Here is a 23,071-nt window from a genome sequence, read left to right on the forward strand (position 1 = left end):
CCCCTTTATTTTGCATAAGGGTAATTCAAGGCGGTGTCCCCTCCTCCCCTCACCCACTCCCCCCTCCCGGCGGTGCCCCGGCTGCCAGTCCCACTCTCGGCAGGTCACCCGCCGGGCGCTGCGCCCCGGACGCTGTAGTCCGCCGGGCGGCGCCGCGCAGCCTGCTGGGCCGTGTAGTCTCGCGCACCACCGTTGCGGGAGGGCCTTACTCCCGTCTCCTCTCTTGTAGCGAGCGACAGCCACCCTAGCCAATCCTGCCTCCGCTTTTATGCCGAGTGGCGGCCGCTGTGGCCAATGATGAGCTCAGGTGGGGCCTCTCTAGACGTCGGGGCTGGGAGCGGGGGCGGTGCCCGCGTTCGCTGGAGGGCGCCGAGGTGGGAGCGGCGGAAGTAACGGTTTGTCATGGCAACCGCCGGTCTCGGGGTGGCGACGCTTCTTGGGGGCCGCCGGTGCGTCGTCTCGGCTCACGGGGACTCTTCCCGCTGGGAGCCCCGGCGCGAAGGAGGCTGGGTGCCTCGGGTGGGGTTGGAGCCCCCCAGTTTGGCGTCGTCTCTGCGCAGGGCGGGTGCTGAGGGGCTGCTGCGGCGCCGCGGGTGTCACGGTGCGGAGGCAGAGGCGGGCGCTGGTGAGGCATTGGTCTCTCCCTCCGTGCTGAGTTGCTCTCCGGTGGAGTAAAGCACCGGAAGAACAGCAGTGGCGTGGCCAGTGGCGCTAACGGAAGCGGGCGCAGCTTGGCAGCTGCCTCCAGGGAACGTGTGGGTGCTGGGGCCGCAGCGCGCCGAGAGCCAGGCGAAGTGGCCCGGCACCGCCGAGCTCGGGGCTCTCTGCGGGGCGAGTCGGGGTTGTGCTGGGCCCCGGCTGCGGCGCTGCTCTGCGTTTCTCAGAGGCGAGGTGCCTCAGGGCGGTCCCTTCAACCTCGGGCGTCCCCTGAGGTGTTAGTGCTGGCTGTCAGAAGCAATATAATGGCCACATGGTTTTCTGCCTCTCCGCTATGTGCTTTTCTTTTTCCTGTAACTTGAAGAGACCTCTTTTTTAATTTTTTTTCCTCTCCAAAAGGCTCTTGTTTGTTGAGGACAACGTACGCCAAGTTGGGAGAGGAGACCAAAAACCCAAGTTGTGATTTTTTAGTGAAGTCATATGTAAGGTTCCTTGTATTCCTGCACTGGTTATATTGCCCTTTGTGCTGCCTTTGTCTGAGCTAGTCAAATTGTGTGCCTTCCAGCCTGGGTGGCAAACAACCCATCTACTGCATTGGACCACCAGTCAGTAAATCCTGTGTATCATTCATTGCCTTTTGCTGTACATCCTCAGTTCCTAGGATTTGCTATATTATGGTCAACAGTACTGATGGAACCTGTTGCAGGTAACACCATATCTTGCCTTATCTGTTGATCTGTTTTAGAACTTACGTATTGGAAGGATTTATAGGCCCTGTGTTGCTTGCAAACAATCGCTGTTCTGCTTATAAAGTAATGTAAGGCTTTAGTTACTTGTTTGCTCTATAGATACTGCATGTATTACAGTTTGGTTGCTGTGTCTTTTTTCAGATCACTATGAAGGCCTTGTATTGTCAGCAGAATTTACCTGGAGAGGAAATTACATTTGTCTTCCAGGAAAGAGTGAGTTCTGATCGTAATAGCACTATTAATCATTCAGTGGAAGAAGGGAATGTGGCTGAATGCCACAAGGGAATTGAAATGCCTAATTCTTCTGTAGACTTAAAAAAGAACTGGTGTAATCCTTGCACATACAGGCAGGTAAATGAAAGTAGGGGAGGTGTATTTTACCATCATCATGCAGCACTTGGCAAGACCAGTGCTAGATTTCTGTGTGCAGTTTTGGTGTCCATATTTTAAAAACAAGTTTTGCAGGCGTAACAAATGAACCCTGGCTTCATACGGATTCACATCTCCTGGTTGGATTTTCTGGTCACTGAAAAAGTAGAAATATAGCTTGAGAAATTTACCGTGTTTGGAGTGTCCTACTGTTATTTTCTTTCCTCTTGAGTTCTTTGCTCTTAGTGAGGATTGAGATCACAGTGCAGCCTTTTTCTCAGAGGCATTGATAAGTCTCCTTTGTCTAGCTACCTATTTTTCTGCAACTTAAAGGAACAAGAAGAAAACTATTTTTCTGTCAAATTTAGCTGAAACAATTGTGCTAAAGAGTCTTTGTCAGTTTGATGTAAACATTCATTGGATAAGTGTGTACACATAAGCTTGTGGCATAAGGCTAAAATAGCATGTCAGTGAGTGTATATTGATGCAGTATGGGTGTCTGAACAGTAGACAAATGCTTACATGGTTTTGAGGATGTGAACCTCTGTTCTTAAATCTCTTCTAGGTACAACATAAATTACAATAGATACCTATGTATACCTGTGTAATATAGATACCTAAATATACCTATGAGCCATGTATCAAAATGAAACAATATAGTACTGGTGAGAATCTTTCTTGAGCAGCTGCAAAGTCCCAGTAGTGAAGCACATCTCACAAACTGCCTGAAGAGAAGGATGCAGTGAGATGGGTGATTTTGATACAACCAAGGTGCATATTCATGGAGCAGTGTTAGACCTACTTAAACTGATTGTGAAATTGTGCTTTTGCTGGAAAGGTTTGTTCACCTTTCAGCGGCACACTTTTGTTCTCTTCCTTGTAATGGTTTTAGGCGTCATGCAGCTATAAGGTGAGATGGATCAGCTTACTTATCCAGGTGAAAACTAGTAATTAGTTACAAGTTACTTCACATCACTGCGATGGCTCCGTGGTTGCTAGCTGCAACACAAAGGAGGGGATGGAAATATGTAGATGCTGGCAACAGGTGAGCCAGACAGCTCTGGTACAGTCTTAGGTAAGCTAAAGCAGATCTTGAAACTGCACTCCTGTGCATAGACTTTGTCTGCCTATTTGCCTATTTAAATCTCTTCAGACAGGAACTGATTCTGCAGGTGTGTGTGTAATGACAAGCACTATGGAATCTTCATCTTAAATAGAAATAAATATTGAAAAAAGTGAGGAAGAGGAAAGCTAGTTGGCTGAGGAGACCTTAACAGAACAGAAGGTGGATAACAAAAAGTCAGTAGCTTGGATGAAGAATTTCCACAGCAAACCTTCCTTATATGGTGCTTGGTCAATTCCTAATAATGACATATTTAAAATAGGAAGGTAGGAACCAGTTAATAGCACAAACATTTCATCGTCTCTTTTTGTTCTTAAGACTTGTATTCTTTTATAAAGAAAAGCAATTTTATTAAGTGTATTGTACTTAGGTTCATTGAGCTATACCAAAAGTATAGTTCCAAAAGACAGTATAATTTTAAATTTACATAAATTACATAAGTCCCTTAGATTCTAACTTTTTTTTTTTTTTTTTTTAAACCAGAGATGCAGTATTTTTATAGTTCAACAGTTTAATGCCTTTTCTGTTTTGTGGAACAAAGAGTGAGAGCCCACTTTGGTTTGTTTGAGGAGCAGGAGGTCAGTCTGACTGGCAAAATGCCTTGCAATTTTAAAGGAACAGCATGTGTTTAACTCAGCTGGGGTGAGAAAAAGTTCAGCTCAATATTCCTTGGATAGAGGTTACTGTTCATGTTGCTAAGCCTAGAAGAAAAGCAACAGCTGTTTCTTGGGAAGAGTTTAAAAAAAAAAAATCAAAGCTTAAACACTTAAGAATATATCTTAACTTCAGAAGTAGAAACAAAGCTCTCTCATGACTTTCTGGTAAGTGTTTCACTTTCAATTCCAACAGACTACACTGCAGACTACAGTATAACATGGAAATACATGATTTTGCCTCCAGTACCTGAAGTAGCTCTTCAACAGCTGTGTGGAGTCAGCAGTCCAGAACTCAGCTTGGCTAATTATATACTTTAAAGTAGCAGTACTTAACTACTTAAAATCATTTAAGATATCAATCCCAAAACTAGAAGTTGAAATAGTAAGGCGAGGCTTCATTAGTAGAACACTTTTGTATGTGAGGTAGCCATCATTTGTGGGACTTAACACCAATTCTTATCAGTGCTGTTTCTTTGACATCATCTGGACTACTTGAATATTTACCTCAGTAAGTTTGTCAGTACAGTATGTCAGACATTCCTGTCAAAATTCTCTTAAAATTCTCCATCGCTCTTGCAATATAGTTTTAATATTAAAGATCTGCTTCCTTCTATTTGTTAGACAGACAGTAAGGGGTAATTACATACTAAAATTCTTTCAGATAAGGGTGTGATATATAACTTGCAGGAAAAAACCAACAGAAAAATAATGTCGGTGTCTGTTGAGGTTTAGCAAGGTCTAGTGGTCAGTTTGTAATAGTAATATACATGTATGCAAAATGGTGTTGTAAATCCATTGTGATATCAGTTCCCTTTTCATTGAAAATAATTTCTTGTTCTGACTACAAAACAAAGACTCTGTGGAAAAGTGCTTTCAGGAGCTTGAGACGATCCTACTAGCACATTCACGTTGCATTGTATAATGTAACGTCTGTAAATTTGTCCTAGGAAAACCTTCCTCCTACAAGAGACAACGATGTGAAAGTACAAGTTAGAGCCTGTGCACTGAGCTGGATAGATACAAAGGTATTTGCTTATTTTTTTTATAAAAGCTAGAGGTATTTACAGCTTCCGTTGAAGATCTAAGCCAGGGCCTTAGCTGGTAATTGGCACAATTCCATTTATGCCATCTGAGGATATGGCTTTACTGCTGAGAAAGAGGGCACAGGATTGATGTGGTATTCTTGCATATCTCTTTAAATAAAAAGCACCTGTAATTTGGTTCCTAATTTATGGAGAAAGATCAGTTGTCATTTGTGAGTTCTCTTACAGTAAATCCCTTTTATCATCCTCTGCATACTGACTTTAAGTCACAGTTTGGCTTGCCTGTTAATAACACTCTTTTTTTTTTTTTTTTTTTGTATGCTTCTAAATTTAAATACAGAAAATCAGTGCAAAGGTTTTAATATTAAATGAGGAATGTGCATACTTTTTTCCCCCAGATAACATTTTGGTAATGGCCCAACTTTCTTACTGTGAATATCAAACACTGTAAGATGATAATAAATATGCAAATTTTGAGCCTTAGTAAGAATGCTGTAACCATTATTTTCATTTAGCTTCTGTCAGAAATTAAACTGGAGAAGGAGCTTTTACCTGTTGGTCGAGAAATTTCTGGAGTTGTATTGGAAGGTAAGTTAGCATAATTGTCTTGTGAGGGTATGGAGCAAGAATTAAGGTCTGGTAATCCAGAACAAATAAATACTGTTTGTATGGTACACCTTTAATAGTAGGAACTATTTGCTTTTTTAATGAGGCTTCTCCTAAGTCAATAATGATACTGAAATGAAAGTAAAAAAAGGAACTGAACTGTAATTCCTGCATATCTGTTCAGAGTTAAAAAAAAAAAAAATTGCACAGCAGCTTTCTAAATAAAATATACTAAGATCTTAAGATATTATCTGCATATGCTATAACGATTTTTTTAATTTATTTGTAAAAATCATTTGTTGGAATTGTGAAGACAAAATAACATTCAGGAATTTCAGCAGTGTTTCACTGATATATCCACCTTTGATGTGTAGTTTAAAGCCTGGATCTTTCAAACACATATACGTGTGTGTACTTGCATGTAACTGTTTGTGGATGGGGTGCCAAAGTTTAGTGAATTAAACATTTGGTTTTGGTATGTGCATATTTAACAGAAAAGAAAATTTTTTCACTAGCAGGGTATATTTTTAGTTTTGTGAGCTAGTGATGAACAGTGCTTTCAAATGCATGTTCAATTTCAGCTATAAACATTTATCTTCATACCTTCTTTCCTCCTTTTCATATGTTCTCTGTGAGTTGGAAGAAAGGTGACCTTTTTTCAGCCAGATGATGAAGTGGTGGGTAAGTTAATGCTTGTTTGCCTTATCAACTAACACAATTAGTAATCTTTTTATAACGAATGGCTGAGGTTATAATTGTTGCTAAAGCTACAATTAGACATATATTTTCAAAGATTCAACTAGTGTCACATGAATAAACTCTTATAAATGAGAATTCTATTCTAAAAGTGTTCTCTTAGGGAAGTTTTTTTGGTTATGAAAATGGAAGTTCAGGTCCCCAGCTAATGTAATCTGTCATAGTCCTACTGCATTCACCAAATATTTAAGAATAGACGCCTGAGTCCAATTAGCCATGTGGAGTGAGTGTTCTAAAGATGACCATCTGAATACATACACAATTATTTGTATTTATAACACCATCTTGATGCAATTAATACGTATCTTTTTGATTTCTGTGGATGATATGAAGCCTAGGCTTATATTTCCTGCCTTCTTGAGGATGATACAAAAATATACTTTTAACTGCTAGTGATGGATCTCTTCTTCAAGCATACTAAAGACTGTTCAGTTCCTTCTAAGTCACGTCAATTCTTGTTTGAGTAGAGAAATCAAGAGTGGTCCTAACTTAAACATGCAAGTAGGTTCACCAGTTCTACTGGATTTTCTGAGTTGCCAAAAGCAATGCACGTACTCAGGTGTTTTGCTAAATACAAGGCCACATTTAAAAAGAGACACTGATTCAAGCAGCTCGTTTTCCAGAATCTTCATTTTTACTTCACGTTAGAGTTCTTGAAAGTGGACTTGTTTCCCCCCTAACTTAACCAAAGGGAGTCCATGCTTTATGATCCTCCTACGACATTATTGTCAGAGAAGCCCATCAGAAAGGCAAGTGGTAATCACTGTACTTCTTTTGTTTGTTGTTTAAAACAGACTTCCAGGTCAGAAATCACACAGAAAGTGTTTGGGGCTTTTCTTTTCCTGGTAAAACTTTGGCAGACTTTTCATATCATTAGCTTAAGTCTTAATGGAATAAGATGTGTGATTATTACTATGTATTCACCACAGAAGGCGTAATCCTTACCGTTGGGAATTAATATTCCAGTTTATGGGGTACAGAATTGGCTTTGCTTTGTTCAATGAAGTAGAACAGTTATGGCCAGGCATCTTCTGGTCTTGCATATGAATTAAATTTGAACTATGAATAGTATCATTATTGTGAACAGTATTGCTCATTTGGTTAGATATCTTACTGACATATGCTGCATCTATTGAATATTTTAAAATACTATTTGTGTTTCAATCACCTTCTGTTGTAGCTGAAGGAATACAGCTTCAGTAAGTAGTTAGGGAAAAAAAACCCTCTGAAAATGTCAGTAGACCTGAGAGGTCTAAGTGGCTGTGGGAGGGTTGGGGTTTTTTGTGAATTAGGACTTCATTCCATTCTTGTTAATTCAAATATAGAATTAGTAGTTTGAATCAGCTGAGCTACTTCAGGGTAAATGTGACATTAAGGGAATGGAGTCTCTACTTGGGTCATGAAAGAAGCAGATTCATTTTGTCTGAGACTTCTGTTGTCTGCATTTTTTATTTTTGAATACTGAATGTTTGTGAATGCAGGTACAGAAAAGTCAGACTTACACGTATGGAAATAGGAAGATGAAGAAAATAGCATTAAATATTTTTAGCCCTAAAAGAAAGAAAACCCACTTCTTTAAATACTGAAATCTCATAGCATTCCCTTTCAAACAGCTGTTCAACTTTATGCATCCAATATAAATGCTATAAAGACAAAAGATAGGAGTGAAATATTTCTGTTTTGGTAAATCTTTCCTAACAAGCACACTTCCCAGTTACTATTGCTGTGAGTTTATACATAGTTAATCAATGAGCAGATTTAAAAGAAAATGAGCTATTGCCAAATGGTTTCGTTATCTGTGTGTTTAATAACATCAAAGTGTCCCAAAATATACAATTGTCAGAAAAATATTTCTACTTGAATTTTACAAAAAAGCCTGTCCTTTTATCGAAGAGTATAGTCCTGGTATATATGCCTTACTGAGTTTAACAGTAATAATATGGTAATACGGTCCTTATTTATGAATCTACTCTTTTTCATGTGAGAATAGTACTGTGCTCACTGGAAGTACTTGGTGTATTAAATCATTAATCTATTCCTAAAATCATACCAAGAATTGTTTCTCGCTTTTAAAGATTTTCTGATCCTTCTTTAATCTTCCAGAGGAGATTTCTTTGTCTATATAATGTATTCTTTTATACATAATCGTTTGTTTGGTTAAGAAAAATACAGTAGTAAAACCTCAGACCAGCCAAAAATCTCTGGTTTGAGATACATTCTTGACTTCCTTTCAAAGTTACAGTCAGTTTTATTTGTTGCTCTCAGAATCTTTTAGCAATCAATTATGCCATGTTCCTCATTAAAATAAATGCAGGGAAAAATATTCTGAGAGTTAAATTGGCCACAAATACTTGGAGACATGAACCTAAACATAAACGTACCTGCTTAGATTTACTGGTGGTTAGCCAGTTTGCGTGTCAGTTCTTCCATATGCCCTGTTACTGAATACATAAATAATCAATGCACAAAAGCCCTACACTATGTGGAGTATTTTTGACAAGGTGAAAAATCTAATTTTCTACTTGTATCAAATGCTTGGTGTGTATAGCGTACATAAAATAAAGGTCTATACTTCATGTTGGAGCTTCTGTAAGCATTATGAGGTATACTAAGGGGCACAGTTCTTTAAGATGCCGTATGTCTTTCCCTTAGTACAAGGGACATGTTTTTGTGAATGGTTTTAGAGACCCTGAAATCAATGTGAGTTGACAGCAATGTATAATGACTCCTTGGAGGCTGTCTTGAGTGTTAGGAGATAATGTGACTTGTTCCTGAACTTTTGCGTCTGTCAAGAAAAGGAATGTCTTCATGTATTATTCATTCTGTGTTTTGCTTTATCTATAGTAAGATGTTAGAATGCAAACTGGTTTAGGTGCCAAGGCTATTTTAGCTTACTAAAAGGAAATTTTTCTTGACACTTGAAATATGATATTGATTAATCTGAATTCTGAATGATGCTTTAGGATAGAAGAGATATTTCTTAGGGACATTCTTTCATACATGTTTATATTTTGTATGCTAAATGAAAGGATTAGAGGATGACTTAAGTTATGAAAGTAAGACAGAATTGATAGTGATGTTGCAAGAAAGTGTGTTCTGTTCTGAGATTCTTGCCCTTCTTGCATTATTTCCTAATTGCACAATAGCTGCTGTAGATAGCTACTTTAGACTTTTTATTTTTATTATTTCATAGATAAACCCTTGAGAGATCTGCAGATGTATACAAGCACTGTAGGGTAACCATTTTTTAATGGGAATTGTGAAGGACTGGAAATAGCCAAATTTGCTGAGGGTTTTAAGCCAAAGCCCTTGCTTTGGTCTAAATGGAGTATAAGATTTGGATGGGAGAGGGAAAAAAATATTGGTTTACTGAGGATAGAGGGTACATATATTCAGAAGACTGATCGGATGCCAGAACCTGCTGTTCATGAATCTCCTTCTTTGCCCAGTGGAGGAAAAAAGCACTGTTATGACGAGGATGGGTTTCTTTTTCTTCACACACACACCCCCCCCCTCCCCGTTCTGTGTTTGCTTTCTCTGTCTTCCATGGGTGGCTTTTTTCCTTCAGTTCCTCTTCTCTATTCCAACTTTTTAAAACTTACACTCATGCATTCTTGCTTGTTCTTCCTCTGCTTCTTTCTGTCCCTTTTTTGCTGCCTTTGCTAACACCACACATTGTTAGGATGGAAGAGTAGAGGTATCTGTAGTGTGGCTTGGTCTGTGCCTGTCTGCAATACGAGAGCTTGATTTTCTTCTTTGTTAGCCATGGCCCAGAGTAGAAACAGAAGCACTCATCAGAGTGAGAGCAGTGTGAAACGAGTTCAGACATGACCTAGCAAAAATTAAGCATGCCGGTAGCAAAAATCACTCAGTAGTGTCCCTATTCTTTCTCTCCCCAACCCCAAAATGCTGTTTGGAGCACCTTTGGAACCATCTTGTGCACTGTGCCCACAGAGATTACAGGCTGTTACCCTGGCAATTTTTCTTGACCTGTCATAAACCTGACAAGAGGGCAACTGACCAAGTGGGACTATCAATTTCAGTAGGAGCTTATTTTGGTTATAATGTATGCTTCTTTGAAATTAAAGGTCTGTGTTCAATTTTTTTTCAGGAATTTTGCCCCTGGATTCTGAAGAGTCTGGTCTTTGTGAAGTTATTCTAGTTCATGAGCATTATTTGGGTATGTAGTTCATATATTTTGCTAATATTTACATTTACTGTATCTTTAGACTTCAGTTTAGCTTTTCTAATAGGGAGCTAATTAACTTGGACCTCTGGGCAAACTTACTCTGTATAGCGACATTCAGACATTCTGTCTACTCCACCTGTTCATAGAAGCTTTGAATACTGTGTACTCTCAAGGGCTTTTTCTTTGCTGTTATCATTTAATGGGTTAACGTTTTGCCTAAACCACACAGGCTGAGACTTTTTTTTCCCCTTCTAACTTCCCTTTTTGTTGCTTCATTGTCGTTCTACTTTTTCCTCACCTCATCTGTCACAAAATTAAATGAGGAGAAATTTGCTTTTTTCCTTACTTTGACTCAATCCAGGAATATCACTTGTGACCAGACTAACAGATGGGATAAAATTAGCAGACTAGAGCTGGAGAAAGGAGTTTTCAGGGAGTGAGGATAGGGGAAAACCTACTATTGAAACATTTGTTTCAATTATTGTGAGTTTCCAGTTTCCCCTTTCTGGGCACAGAGTGCTTTAATGTATAGAATACTAAATTTGGGAGTCTCTGTGTTTCTCCCAACAGTTTGTTGTGTTACTTTGAGTAAGCTACTCTTTTGCTCAAATTAGTTTGTATTGTGTTTCTGTGACTGTCCATGAATTCAACCTGTGTAGTTATGAAGTGACTCCTTTAAATTTGTTTATACCAAAACCAAATCCCTACTTTTATTGCGTAAAATATGGTAGCATATGCTCTCCATGTTTTTTAATATATATGAGAGGTAAACAAGTATGATTTATGTTAACTTGTTTGAAGATGAAATCTTCCTGACTAGCTATGACAGCTTTTGCAGAATAAGTCATGGCCTCGTGGAGATGAAAAAATAAGGTTTATTCTTTCTAACGCTTGAAAGTACAAATCAAGCGAAATGAAATCTAGAGGTCTATGCTGCCTTATCACTATTTACAGTAACTAAAGACAGAAAATATTTCTGACTTTATATTACCTTCAGTAGCTTACTTTGTGCTAAGTAGTATGAACTGGCACACAAAGTGATGATGCTGGTGATGATCCCTAGAATTCTTTTCCAGCACACTGATAAATGATCCCAGGTGATCGCATTGCTTATGTTGTTTTATGGCTTCCCCGATTCAGGCTAAACTGTCAGTTCTCATGCTTAAAGGGACAGACCAAACTTTTCCAGTCTTTTTCCTTTCTAGTGTCCATCAAGGGGATTGCACTTATTTAGTTCAGTTCTAAGCTAGACTCTTAGCTGGGCTGTGATGATTTTCTAGCTTAGTATCAAGGTCTCTGCTAAATCATGTAAATTGCTTACATTAAAAATGGTGTCTGAACTTGTGATTTCTAGTTAACAGAGTACTTCATTAACGTTACCTCCCCAGGCTTTTAAACGTGTGGATAGAATGGGAAAACTCTTAAGTGTGTTGTAGTTAAAGACAACAGAAAACAGAGATGACAAATAATGTTATCTTGACCTTTATGTCTCTTAAAATGTGTTAGAACCTCCAGAAGCTGTTTATACCAATGGATTATGAAGTAGAAGATTCTAACCTATAGAGAAAGAGATTTAGGAATTCATGGGCTGGAACTCGCATTGTATGTTCTCTGTGTCAGAATTATCTTTGTGAAAAGAAGAGACCTCCTCAGATCATTTCTGTCAGGAGGTTATGGTAGGAAGTGTATCTCTTTTTCTTTTTCCTGTTTAAATACTGTATTTTTATTTGAACTTGCTCATAAGAGTGCTGCAGAAGCAAACTGATTATTCTTGGAATAACAATTGCCTTTTCCACTTCGACTCCATGTAGCTGACCTAATGCTGCCATGAGCCACAACATCAGAATATTGCCTTTATGAAATAGATCATAATTACACCTGTAGATGATTTGACTTGTATAATTTTCTTTCATGTTTTAGAAATTAATGAAGTCTAAAAAATAATTCTGAGTGAAATGTCAAGGACTTGCTGCTTTTTTTTCTCATCTGGTTTTTTTGTTTGTTTTTTCCCAAAACTTAGTTCGTAAACCAGAAAAAGTTTGTTGGGTTGAAGCAGCCGGGACTGTTCGTGATGGTGTCCGAGCATACACAGCTTTACACTACCTTTCCCAAGTCTCTCCTGGAAAAACTGTCCTTGTAATGGATGGAGCAAGTGTAGGTAACAACTGTGCAATAATAACAATTTCAGAACAGAAAGATTACCTCTGCCATAAATAACTGTCTTATCACCAGAACAGTTGGATTTCTTACAACATACTAAACTTATCAAGCCTTGTATTTTACTCCTGGCAGCGCCCTTAACTTAATGGATTAATAGGAAAGGCCCTCCCACATAAGATACTGAGCCAAGAATACAGTCCTTTACATGTTGTGTGGGTAGTGAAGAGAGGTAGTTCTTTTCTAGTGTTTTACATTGATATAGTTTTACCCTAAGCCCTCAGGTGTAACTGGAGGAAAGTGCCTTAATTTTTTATTCCTTTCCCACCACTGCTTTTTAACTTCTCTTAGATATAAATAATTTCATTTGCATTACTGCAATCTTTATTGCTAATGAAGATGTGGAGCTTGCCTCAGCCAAGATTCGTTAATGTAAATGCGGCTGGGGCTTTTTGCCTTGGTAGTACTTCTTCCTTCAACAAGAAAGCAAGCCCAAAGCTACAAGTTACAATTGCAGTTATGGTGTTACTTAAAGTAGAATCTGAGCTATTTTGTTGAAGAGGAGAACTAGTTAATTACGAAAAGTTTGTTCAGAGCTTCCCAGTCAATGAAAAGACTTTTTTGGCCTCACTTAGAACAGAAGCAGATCTGTGAATATTCAAATTCTTGGTTCAGATGTGTTTTATTGAAGGAGTAAGTTCATTTCTGGATACTCTCCTGACTTCTCCTGAATGTCCTTTGCAATATAATCTTTCTTAAATGGCATCAAATTGTTGCTGTAAATAAATTCATCTACCTTTTTTCTTCTGCAGCCATTCGGTACAATAGCTATTCAGTTAGCACAACATAGAGGAGCTAAAGTAATCTCTACTGCATACAGTCTTGAAGATAAGCAGTACCTGGAGAGGCTTAGACCTCCTGTGGGTAAGTTATATTCTTCAGTGCTAAAGTTTATGCTAAAGAACGTCTCAAAACATTTTTTTTTTCTTTTTAGTCTAGAGACTTATTTCAGTAGCTGAAAACTGAAATACAAATTTATAAATAGTCTAATTAAATAGTTTTAAAATTTATTCTGTACTCCATAGGTATTTAATTTCTGTTTTAGGTGTGTTTAATGGCATTTTTATTCTTCATTTACATTGCAATGATTGTCTTTCAGTACTTTGCATCTCACACAATAGTGCCAAGGGCTGGCTTTTGGCCTAACTACTCAAGAAGTCTTTTCATTTTATAAAATTGTTGCTTGTGAACAAGAAGAAAGCATTACTAAATCACCAGTATCACAGTATGTAATCTAGGTACCTGAGCCAGAGTTCAGATGTAATCATATACTTGAGATATAGTATTCATCAGACTCAAATTACTTCTAATAGTATTTTATCAAGCTGTGTGGCAGCTCAGTTTCAAGTACTGTCATACTTGTAGCTGGACGTTCAAAGGCTCTGCATTTTCCTATTTTCTAAGTGAGCTTTGCATTAGACATAATACTTGCATTGATCTATGACTTCTTCCATTTCTTCTCTTTGATACTTAAATTTTTGGGGGGGTTTCCCTCAACGTAACAGTGCTATTTGGGCCATGGGAAAATACTCTATGTAGAAGCTACTAGCATCTTTCCTGATCAAACTTTTTCTTATTTCAGTGCTGCAGAGTGGAGGAAAGTAGAATATTTCTTTATTCAGACAGTTTTAAAATAAAGGATGGCATTGCAAAGTCCAGTTTGATTGCAGTCCATGAACTTTGCTCTACAGTGAACAAAAGGTTAAAACTAGTGTCTGATATTTCCTCCTCACAATGCAAAGACTGCCACAGTATAATCACCAAGTTTATTTTTCAGTGTATGACTTTTGTTGTCATTCAAAGACGTATACATAAGAGTAGCTGTGTCTCTTGTAAGAATGCCTTTGTGGGGGAAAGCGTTGTGTAGTCAGTTATCACATCTACATATATTACAGTCACATCAATCAAAATATATATGGGTTAAGATGAGATCTGTGTAAAAAGATATTGTCAAGGTTAACTGTCCCTGACTCTGACTCCTTTCTCCTTTGTTGTTTTGCATAGTAATATTGTTAGCAATCTTGGCTTTCCAAATGGAGAATTAGAGCAGTTTTCAAATCTCCTCTCTTGTTCTTAGTGACTCACTAAAACCAGGCATTGCTGATATGCAGGTGCACATAGTATTGTCCTTGTGTTCTCCCTGCTGGCGCAAGAATAGTAAGCTAGCAGAGGGATGAAATAAGCCAGAGAGCTGCTCTTTAGACACAGAGAGAACAGAGTTCTTGTCAATTTTAATTCCTTTCTGGCTCCCGAGAACAGAACTGGCAGTGGAAGCACAGAGACAACACAGTGTGCGTGTGCGTTCTGGGGCTGCACGTTCACACACATCTGCAGTGTTGGGGAGTGATTCACTTCCAGCCTACCAAGTGAGTATTTAGCTCTTCCAGTAGTGGCTTTGGAGTGCTGATAATGCAGCAGGAAGTGGAGTGCTGTGCAGAGGTTATTACACAAGAGCAGGGAGAAAGACATTTTTGCTGTCTGACCTTCACGATCTTCAACAGGGAGCTGCAAACTTTTGTGTTGGGAATGTCATCGTTTCTTCTAAGACCTGCCAAACTTATTTCTCTAGATTTCTATATTACCTCTATTTTTTTGCAACGTCACAAAAAAGCTGTTTTTTCCTTTTCTTATTTCAGAAGTCTTTTTTACTGTAACAGTAGACATTACAGACATCAGAACATAATGCATTTTTGTGAATGCTGTTGATATGTAGAGGCTTGTTATGCTAGCTGTCACAGGGTGAGAGAGTAAATACAAAAGACCTAAAACTTCGCTTTGTAATATTTTATGGGTATATTTTGCTAATGACACGAAAACTTTATTAGCTAAAAAAGGACTTTGCAATTTATTTCATTATCATAGTCCTGTCAACACATATGAATATGACTTTGGGTTGCTTGGCATATTTACTTTTTGCTGGCGTTTTTAAGTTATATGAATGTTAATATAAAATAAATGCTCTAAGTAACCCAAGCGTAGCTACCTATATCTAAGCTGGCTTCTAATGTCCGTGGGTGGAGACTTTTTCAGTTTTGTGCTTGTTTAGTGGGTTTTTTGTTTAGTTTTTAACAAGAGTCTATCAGTTGCCAGTGAGCAGCAGTTTGTGTTATCAGTGTATAGTGTAACTAGCTGCTTCATAAAATGGCTGAAGTAACCACCTCTTGCAGTGAAAAGGCCATCGCTTATATTGCTTATGTATGTGCTTGTTTTACAACAATAGGAGTTTAGTTTAGCAGTTTTGCAAATGTTTGTGGAACATAAACATTAGGGGAAAAAATTTTAATTGCAACTTTACTTCAAATAAAGAGATATAACCTGGGTACAGCATTAAAAAGAGAAACAGTTTGAGTGTGAAAACAAAAAGCCACTGTGTTTGTGTTTTGGGGTGTTCTGTTTTGGTTTTTTTAATAAATAAGATTCCAGCGCCTGAAGTAGAAGTTCCTCTGAATGTTTAAGGATTCATATTTAGACCAGCAGGATGGAGTCTTTGCATGTCTTCAGTAATCTCTGGAGTAAATATAGTAATAGTATGAAGGAGGGGATTATAACAAATTTTGAAATTTTAATGCCCATGTTTCAGACTAGAGACAGAATATTACATAAATAATGTGATGAGTTTCTGTTAGAGAACAGAATAAAAAATACATATACACACCTATATATTTCTTCTGTTCCCTAGGTTACTCCCTTCTTTTTTTGGTTGTTTGTTTGGTTGGGTTGGGGTTTTTTTCCTTTAAAACCAATATTGAGCTTTCAGTGGATATGTTTCTGATAAGAACTCATCAGTGATTTCATGGCTGTCTTGAGCATGTTCAATAAACCAAGTAGCAGGTCTTTTGTGTGACAGTTTTTAAACTCTGTAGCTGAGCTTACTGGGTGAGAGTAAACTCTGGTAGCAAGTTGTGGAAATATTGATATTTCTATTTCTCGCCAACAGTGAAAGAAGAGAGAAACTGAAGCCTTTTTGCCAGTCAGAATAATGTTATTTTAGTTGTGCAAGTCACAGAAGAAGAAACTGAACTAATTTACAAATGTTTTGTGAGAAATTTTGCGTAAATGTCAAAGGGTTATAGAAAATTATATTATCATTTGTTTCTCAGCCTTTTCCACAGTGGAAATAAATTGTTACAGCATTTTGCTAGGAAGGAAATTGAACAGGATTCTGACGAGTACTCTTTGAACTATTGTATTAAGTAAAAAAAAAAATGGAAATTTCTGCTAAACAGAAATCCAAAAATAGTCAAACTGATTAAACTATTGCCTTTCTTTTTGATAGTCAGGCTTTGAGTCTGATTAAATCAGAATTATGCTCAAAAAGTGAAACTATTTGCAGAAACTTTATACCATGTCAAATTGCCGTGTTAAGAAAAAACTTTTAACTTATTGACTGAAGAAACTAATAAGAAAAGGGTATTATGGGGTTTTATTTGCATACAGGGAATGTGACTATCAGTATTAATTTAATGTGAAATCTTTATTAAATTATGACCATGTGTTTTCCGTTTAGCCAGATAATTTGATTTCAGTGAAAAAATTGAATGATTGACCTAAGAATTTGAATGTATCTTATGATTTGATTGGAAGGGGGGAAAAAAAACCAAACCCCAAAGCATTAACTAATTATTTGTTAATATTCTTAATGACCAGTTTCTTGCAATTTTTCTTCTCTCCTTCCTTCCCACCCCCTGTGATTAAATTCAAGAAGGTATACGGCAGCCTTTAGTGGGTAAGTACACATTGCAAATTTGAGTTTAATCCATTATGCTTTGGAAATGTGCCTCCAAATTTATTTCACATTATTTCAGTTATCATTTTGCTGAGAAGTCTTTGGCCTGTTTAGTTTCTAAATGTTTGTTCTACCTCATAATTAGGAAACAAAACTAAAAACCTTAGCTGCTACTTCTCTGCCCCAGTTATTCCTGATTCTGTGGTTTATCTTTATAATCATCTATAAATACAGTATCACAGATGTATGAGAAGAAAATATATCAGTGACTTTCAGTTCAGAAATATTTCAAGAGGAGATGTAAATACTTCCATCTAAATATTTATTTAATGACCCAGAGCCATTTAGAGGTTAAAAACGTCATGCAGAAAGTAATATATTAATAAGTTTATCCATGCTGTGAGATAAGTAACGATGTTACTAAGCATTGTTTTGAAGAAAAAGATGGATATAGTAAGATTTAAAGACTTGCTGGAATCGTAAGAAAAGTCAAGTCAGTGCCTTGTAAGTGACCGAATTTATTGCATTTTTACATGTTTACTTCTGACTTGCACTGGGAGACAGGGCTCCATGCCAGGGAGAACAGGTTTTTGTTTCCCTCTGTTTTGGCTGGGATGGAGTTAATTTTCTTCATAGTAGCTAGCATGGGGCGATGGTTTGGGATTTGTGCTGAAAACAGCGTTGATAATTCAGGGATGCTTTCGTTATTGCTGAGCAGTGCTTACAGAGTCAAGGCCTCTTCTGCTTCTCACACCATCCCACCAGCGAGTAGGCTGGGGGTGCACAAGGAGTTGGGAGGGGATACAGCCGGGACAGCTGACCCCAACTGACCAAAGGGATAGTCCATACCATATGACGTCATGCTCAGCTTATAAAGCTGGGGGAAGAAGAAGGAAGGTGAGGACATTCGGCGTTACAGCATTTTGTCTTCCCAAGTAACCATTACACATGATGGATGTGGAAGGGCTCTGCAAGGGACTGGCAGTGGTGGTTCTTACGTAGAGTAAGGGAAGAAAGCTATGCTTGGAAAACTCTCCCAAAGCATTACTGCTATGGTTATTTGATAGATAATTTGAAAGTTGGGAGACATGAAATAAGGTGCCTCCTTATCTTTTGGCCACTCTCTTTTGCTTCAGTAACATGGCTAGTCACTCTGGAACTTGCTATTTTTGAAGGTGCTTTTGGAAAAGAAGAATAGCAAAGAATGAACTTACTGAAGGATTTCTAATTCTTATAGTGGCATACTTTATCCTTTTTGGCCTAGACAGACTTGTGAGTTTTACTTCTGCATTAAGCTAATACATATTTTTTGGTGTTGATCTTGCACTGTATTGGAAAATGAAAAAAAACTATTGGCTATTTTTTTTGACTTAGCTGCAAACTTGCTTGTAATACTTTCAGAAACTAAAAACTTTCTGTTCTGCTCTGAATGTAAACTCTACATTTTTATTGTAGTTAACCAAATGTACTGCTCTTTCTAGCTCGAGTGGTAGATGTATCAAATGGAAAGATAGATGTGGCAGAAAGCTGCTTGGAAGAAACGGGTGGCCTGGGAGTGGATATTGTTCTAGATGCTGGAGGTATGTAACTGATAAAAATCTGATCTTTAGAGCACCATTGTTGGTTTTTTTTAATCATTATCATTATTACTATTATTAGTAGTATTATTTCCAAGTAACATAGGTGGAGGCTGCATCACCTCAAACCATTAGATTTAGTTGCTTGTTCCCATGCAATTTTATGTATGTATCTTTAGTCAATAGATCTCATCAGGCAAGATCTCTTTAAGATCTCCTCATATCACCCTCTAGTGGAAGCATCTAATACTGTTAGTCATCTGCTAAATTTTTCTGAAATTTTCCTCTATGTAAAACTGAAAAGAAAAAAATGTGTTTAAAGAGTAGAGCTGTGACATCATTGTTTATGCTACCTTATTTTAATACAAAAATTACACCGTAATTGCCACTACTGTCAACCTGTATTCTAAAACAATTGTAATAGTTGAAAACGCTGAAGTTACTATTTTTAGCTGAAATAATTGAAGAACTTCTTAGAGTTCCACTGAAATGTGTTAAAAGAAATATATATTGAATTTCCTAAATCTTCTGCTTTCTCAGATATTCTCATGTGACTAACAGCATGATTTAATTGTAGTGCTGTTCCAGACAGCCGTCTTTAATTGTGTGTATTCATATGCATATATTGCAACTCATTTGTATCTGAAGACATAGGACTGTAAAGAATCCCAAGATACGTGGTTTTCAGTACAGGAAGAGATGGACATTTCATTCTGAACAGAATTTTCTTCTGAGCACGAATGAATTTGTTCTCCCCCCCCTCCAGTGAAATTATATAGTGCTGAAGATGAATCAACTTCAAAATCACAGTTGCTGCCTCATAAGCATGATATCATTACTCTTCTTGGTGTTGGGGGACACTGGATAACAACAGAAAAAAATCTTCAGGTAAAGATGCTGTGTCAGTAAGTTAGTTTGTACCACAGTATATATATGGATGTGTCTGTGAGCTTCTGTCTTGGCCAAATGGTTCCCCACTGTTAAATAACATCAGTTTTCACTTAAGAAAATTTTCACATCCAGAAAATGGGAAGTATACAGCATTAATAATAAATGTTTTTATTTTCCTTTGGGACAATTTTGGGGCTGTCTTCTCTGAGATGATAGTAAGTTATGTTAATAGGTTGGCTGCACTGACAAATTTTAAAGGACCTATTTTATTTGGCTGAGGGTATTAAACTGTTTGACAAGACAGAAAAGTAGCATTTAAAGCTGTAAATATTACAAGTTTGCTAAGTTTTAAGAATGGGCAAGGGGTGGTTTTTTGTTTAACTATCTATATAAAATAACCATTTAACCTTTATTTTTGTATAGGAAAATGTAACTAAATAACATTTTTCTTCGATTTGTTTAAGCTGGATCCTCCAGATAGCCATTCCTTGTTTCTTAAAGGAGCCACAGTCTCCTTTCTGAATGATGAGATATGGAACTTGTCCAATATACAGCAAGGGAAGTATCTCTATATCCTTTTGATGGCTGTTTTGAATACTGACTGCTAATATGAGTGGATGGAAATATAACCGAGAAACCAACTAATAGATTCTCTTCTACTCAGTCATGTAACCACAGGCTTAAAGGTCAGCACAGTTAAGTGTACAGTGTAACTAAAATATAGCATACACTCGTGTTTTAAGCTAGTCTCTGCATTCCTTCTACATATATGTCTCTACATGCTTCATTAAAAGCAGTGCTGAAATAGAAAACACACATTCTGGAGAAAATGCAGTATTTTGGTTCAAGATTGAACCAATTAATTGAAGATTTGATTCTGTAAGTTTTTATATTATGCATATGTATAGACATTTTGGAAATTTTTTTTGTTTTGGGCAGTAGATGGATCATCTGTAAATCTTAATGCAATCAGTTTAACTGTAAATGTTAAAATATTTTGGCTTCATAACCTTTTCCTTATTTGCAATGTTATGTACGTAAAATTTATTGAGCAAAGATGTGGGTGTGGGAAGAGGAATGCCTCCTTCATTTGCATTACCTACATTTGGTCTTAAGCAGCTGGACTCTGAGCTTTCTACTAGCATGACAGTTTTCAGTGGATCGCTTCAAGTAATGGAAGGTTTGTCTGTTTATGGCTTTAAGGACCCTCCCTGTTCTGTACTGCACTGCAGATTGAGATCTGCTGAATCACTTTTGCAGTTTAGCAGAACAGCAGAGGCAGGTGAGGATTAAGTCATTGTATTTGTGAAACAACTAACTGTACTGCAAGGAAGTCCTCCCCTCCTCCACTAAACTGCAAAGTAGATTACGCAAGGTCAGGCACAGTAAGGAAATACTTATGGGATGCAGGCTATCATGAATTGTTTTATAGTTTGGTATTTTTGTTGAATGCTTACTGAGTAGTTATCCACATAAAAAGTAAGCTGACTAAACAGTAAGATTTATTCTGTCGTCTCTTGGGGTATCTTTAATAACAGCAGCACGTTTTATCACAACAGGCTTTAAAGTTGAACGGAAAAATCTGGTTTGGGTTGGGGTTTTTTTTTTTGGATCTGTATGTCTTGTGAAATTCTTGAGCATATGGCATTAATATCATCTGAAGAAATAGCAAGGTGATTGCTTTTTAAAATGGCTTGAGCTTCAAATATTAATCAGATTGCTCTTAAAATGAAGGAACATTATTTTTTGAGTTTCATATAAAGACTAAATACAGCCTCATCTGTTGCATTGTCATGAATGTTAGTCATTAACTCAGAGATCTCTTACAGATGTGCAGTGGTGCTCCAAGAATTTACAGACTCTGCTATGTTCCCAGCTTTATTTTGGGATGTCTGTATGAATAGTAGGGATAGTTAACTGGTACCAAAGTCTGTCATCTTCATTCTGCACAAAAAATGCAATTGCCATTCTGATTGATTGAAGTTGTACTAGTGTGGGCTGCATTTGTCAATCTTAACCCTTTTGCTTTATTTTTCAAAATTCTATTTTCCATATTTCATTTCTGCATACTATTTCAGGAAAGGAGGTTTCTGATATATAAACAAGTGCATAAATCTGATCTAAAGATTGGAATTAAGGTTAGTTTTCATTTTGCCTTGATCCTGCTGGTTTTATATCAATACAGGGCTCTTGCCAGCAAACGTGATTATAGAAAGATGTATCTGTAGATACGTTGTTACCTTGACAGTCCTCTTAGATACCCATCTTAGAAGATATAATGGAGAAATTATCAAGTAGCATTTTCAGGTGAGAGATGTGATTTTTTTTTTTTTTTTTTTTTTTTTTTAAATTCAGCATTAGAAGTAGAAAACTCTTCCCAGTACTGTACTGCAAATTTATATTGGGATGCTCAGGAAAAGATGCCTCACATAGTTTATATGGAGCAGTTTATGGTCTATTTCTGTTTGTAATATAGCAGGCTAAGCACAAGGAAATTTGGTAAACCCCACGATTATGCTGTATGTCAAAATGTAACAGAGGCAGCACATTCTTTTCTTGGTGGAGGAAGAGCATACATCTGGCTGCTCAGCAGTGTCTGATTGAGAAATGGTGTTGGCTGTAAAAGACAATGGGTCTGTCTTGTACTCCTTTGAGAAGAGTGACAGCTTCACTAGATATGAAGACTCCCATAATAAGGTGGGAAAGGAAGATCCTTTCTCTTGATGCAGGATAACTGTATTGCTGTTGAGCAAAAGCCTCACCACCACCACCTTTTTTTTTTTTCTGAAAGAAGGATATCTTTTAATTAACTTCTGTTTCCTGTTTGCTTTAGGGCTCTTGCCTTCTTCTGTGAACCCAAGCAAAGCTATAAAACTTGTATTTTGTTTAAGGAGTAAAGTTTACATAGTGAAAGTAAAGTCTATAGTAGAAGCCCTGCAATATTTCTGTTGATCTGAGCATGCTCACCAGACACTTCTGACATACTGTTCCATTTTAGGCCTCAGCTGGATGAACCGATCCCATTGTATGAAGCCAAAGTTTCTATGGAAATAGTTCAGAAGAATCAAGCAAGAAAAAGACAAGTCATCCAGTTCTGACACACAATTTCCTGATTTCTAAGCCTGTGGAAGATAAAGAAACGTAATGTATTTGAGAAGTAAATTAGTGTACACTTTCAAATATTTCTGTAACCAGAATTTAAAGATCTTTTGTACCTCAGCACAAATAGTCTGTGAAGCTCCTGGGACTTCAGGGGTTTTTTTTTTTTGATCCCCTTGAGCAGAATGTTCCCATCAGCAACTTCTAAAGAGGCAATCTTGACATACAAATCTTGTCTGCCCTGCCCCAATTACAAATGTCAGTAACATCTACAGGCAAACTCAGTTGCTGTTGTTTTTCAACCGTAAGAAATTAAAGGAAAAAAAAAAATCTGGTGTTTTTTGTTAGTCCTCCCTTCTCCAGCCCCTACCAATAGTCACCTTTATATTTACCTTTTGCTTTTGACTGCATTG

General features: G+C 37.4%; 1 protein-coding gene across 3 annotated transcripts; it reads left to right on the forward strand.

Annotated features, from left to right (window-relative positions):
• The first annotated feature begins 262 nt into the window (after positions 1–262).
• Positions 263–23,044, forward strand: CRYZL1 (crystallin zeta like 1). Of its 3 annotated transcripts, none has more exons than XM_050915078.1 (14): positions 263–307; positions 1,548–1,619; positions 4,502–4,579; positions 5,113–5,185; positions 5,840–5,884; positions 10,071–10,139; positions 12,169–12,302; positions 13,118–13,229; positions 17,068–17,091; positions 18,573–18,671; positions 19,435–19,556; positions 20,024–20,129; positions 21,821–21,866; positions 22,558–23,044. In XM_050915078.1, exons 2-14 carry the CDS (start codon positions 1,554–1,556, stop codon positions 22,655–22,657), a joined length of 1,074 nt encoding a protein of 357 aa, XP_050771035.1. In that variant the 5' UTR covers positions 263–307; positions 1,548–1,553; the 3' UTR covers positions 22,658–23,044. The 3 variants fall into 3 exon arrangements, with proteins under 3 accessions (XP_050771035.1, XP_050771037.1, XP_050771036.1); XM_050915080.1 differs by having other exon boundaries at positions 17,071–17,091; XM_050915079.1 differs by lacking the exon at positions 263–307 and adding an exon at positions 582–625.
• Positions 23,045–23,071: the final 27 nt, after the last annotated feature.

Source organism: Gymnogyps californianus, chromosome 1, assembly GCF_018139145.2.
Source record: "Gymnogyps californianus isolate 813 chromosome 1, ASM1813914v2, whole genome shotgun sequence".
Taxonomy (NCBI): domain Eukaryota; kingdom Metazoa; phylum Chordata; class Aves; order Accipitriformes; family Cathartidae; genus Gymnogyps; species Gymnogyps californianus.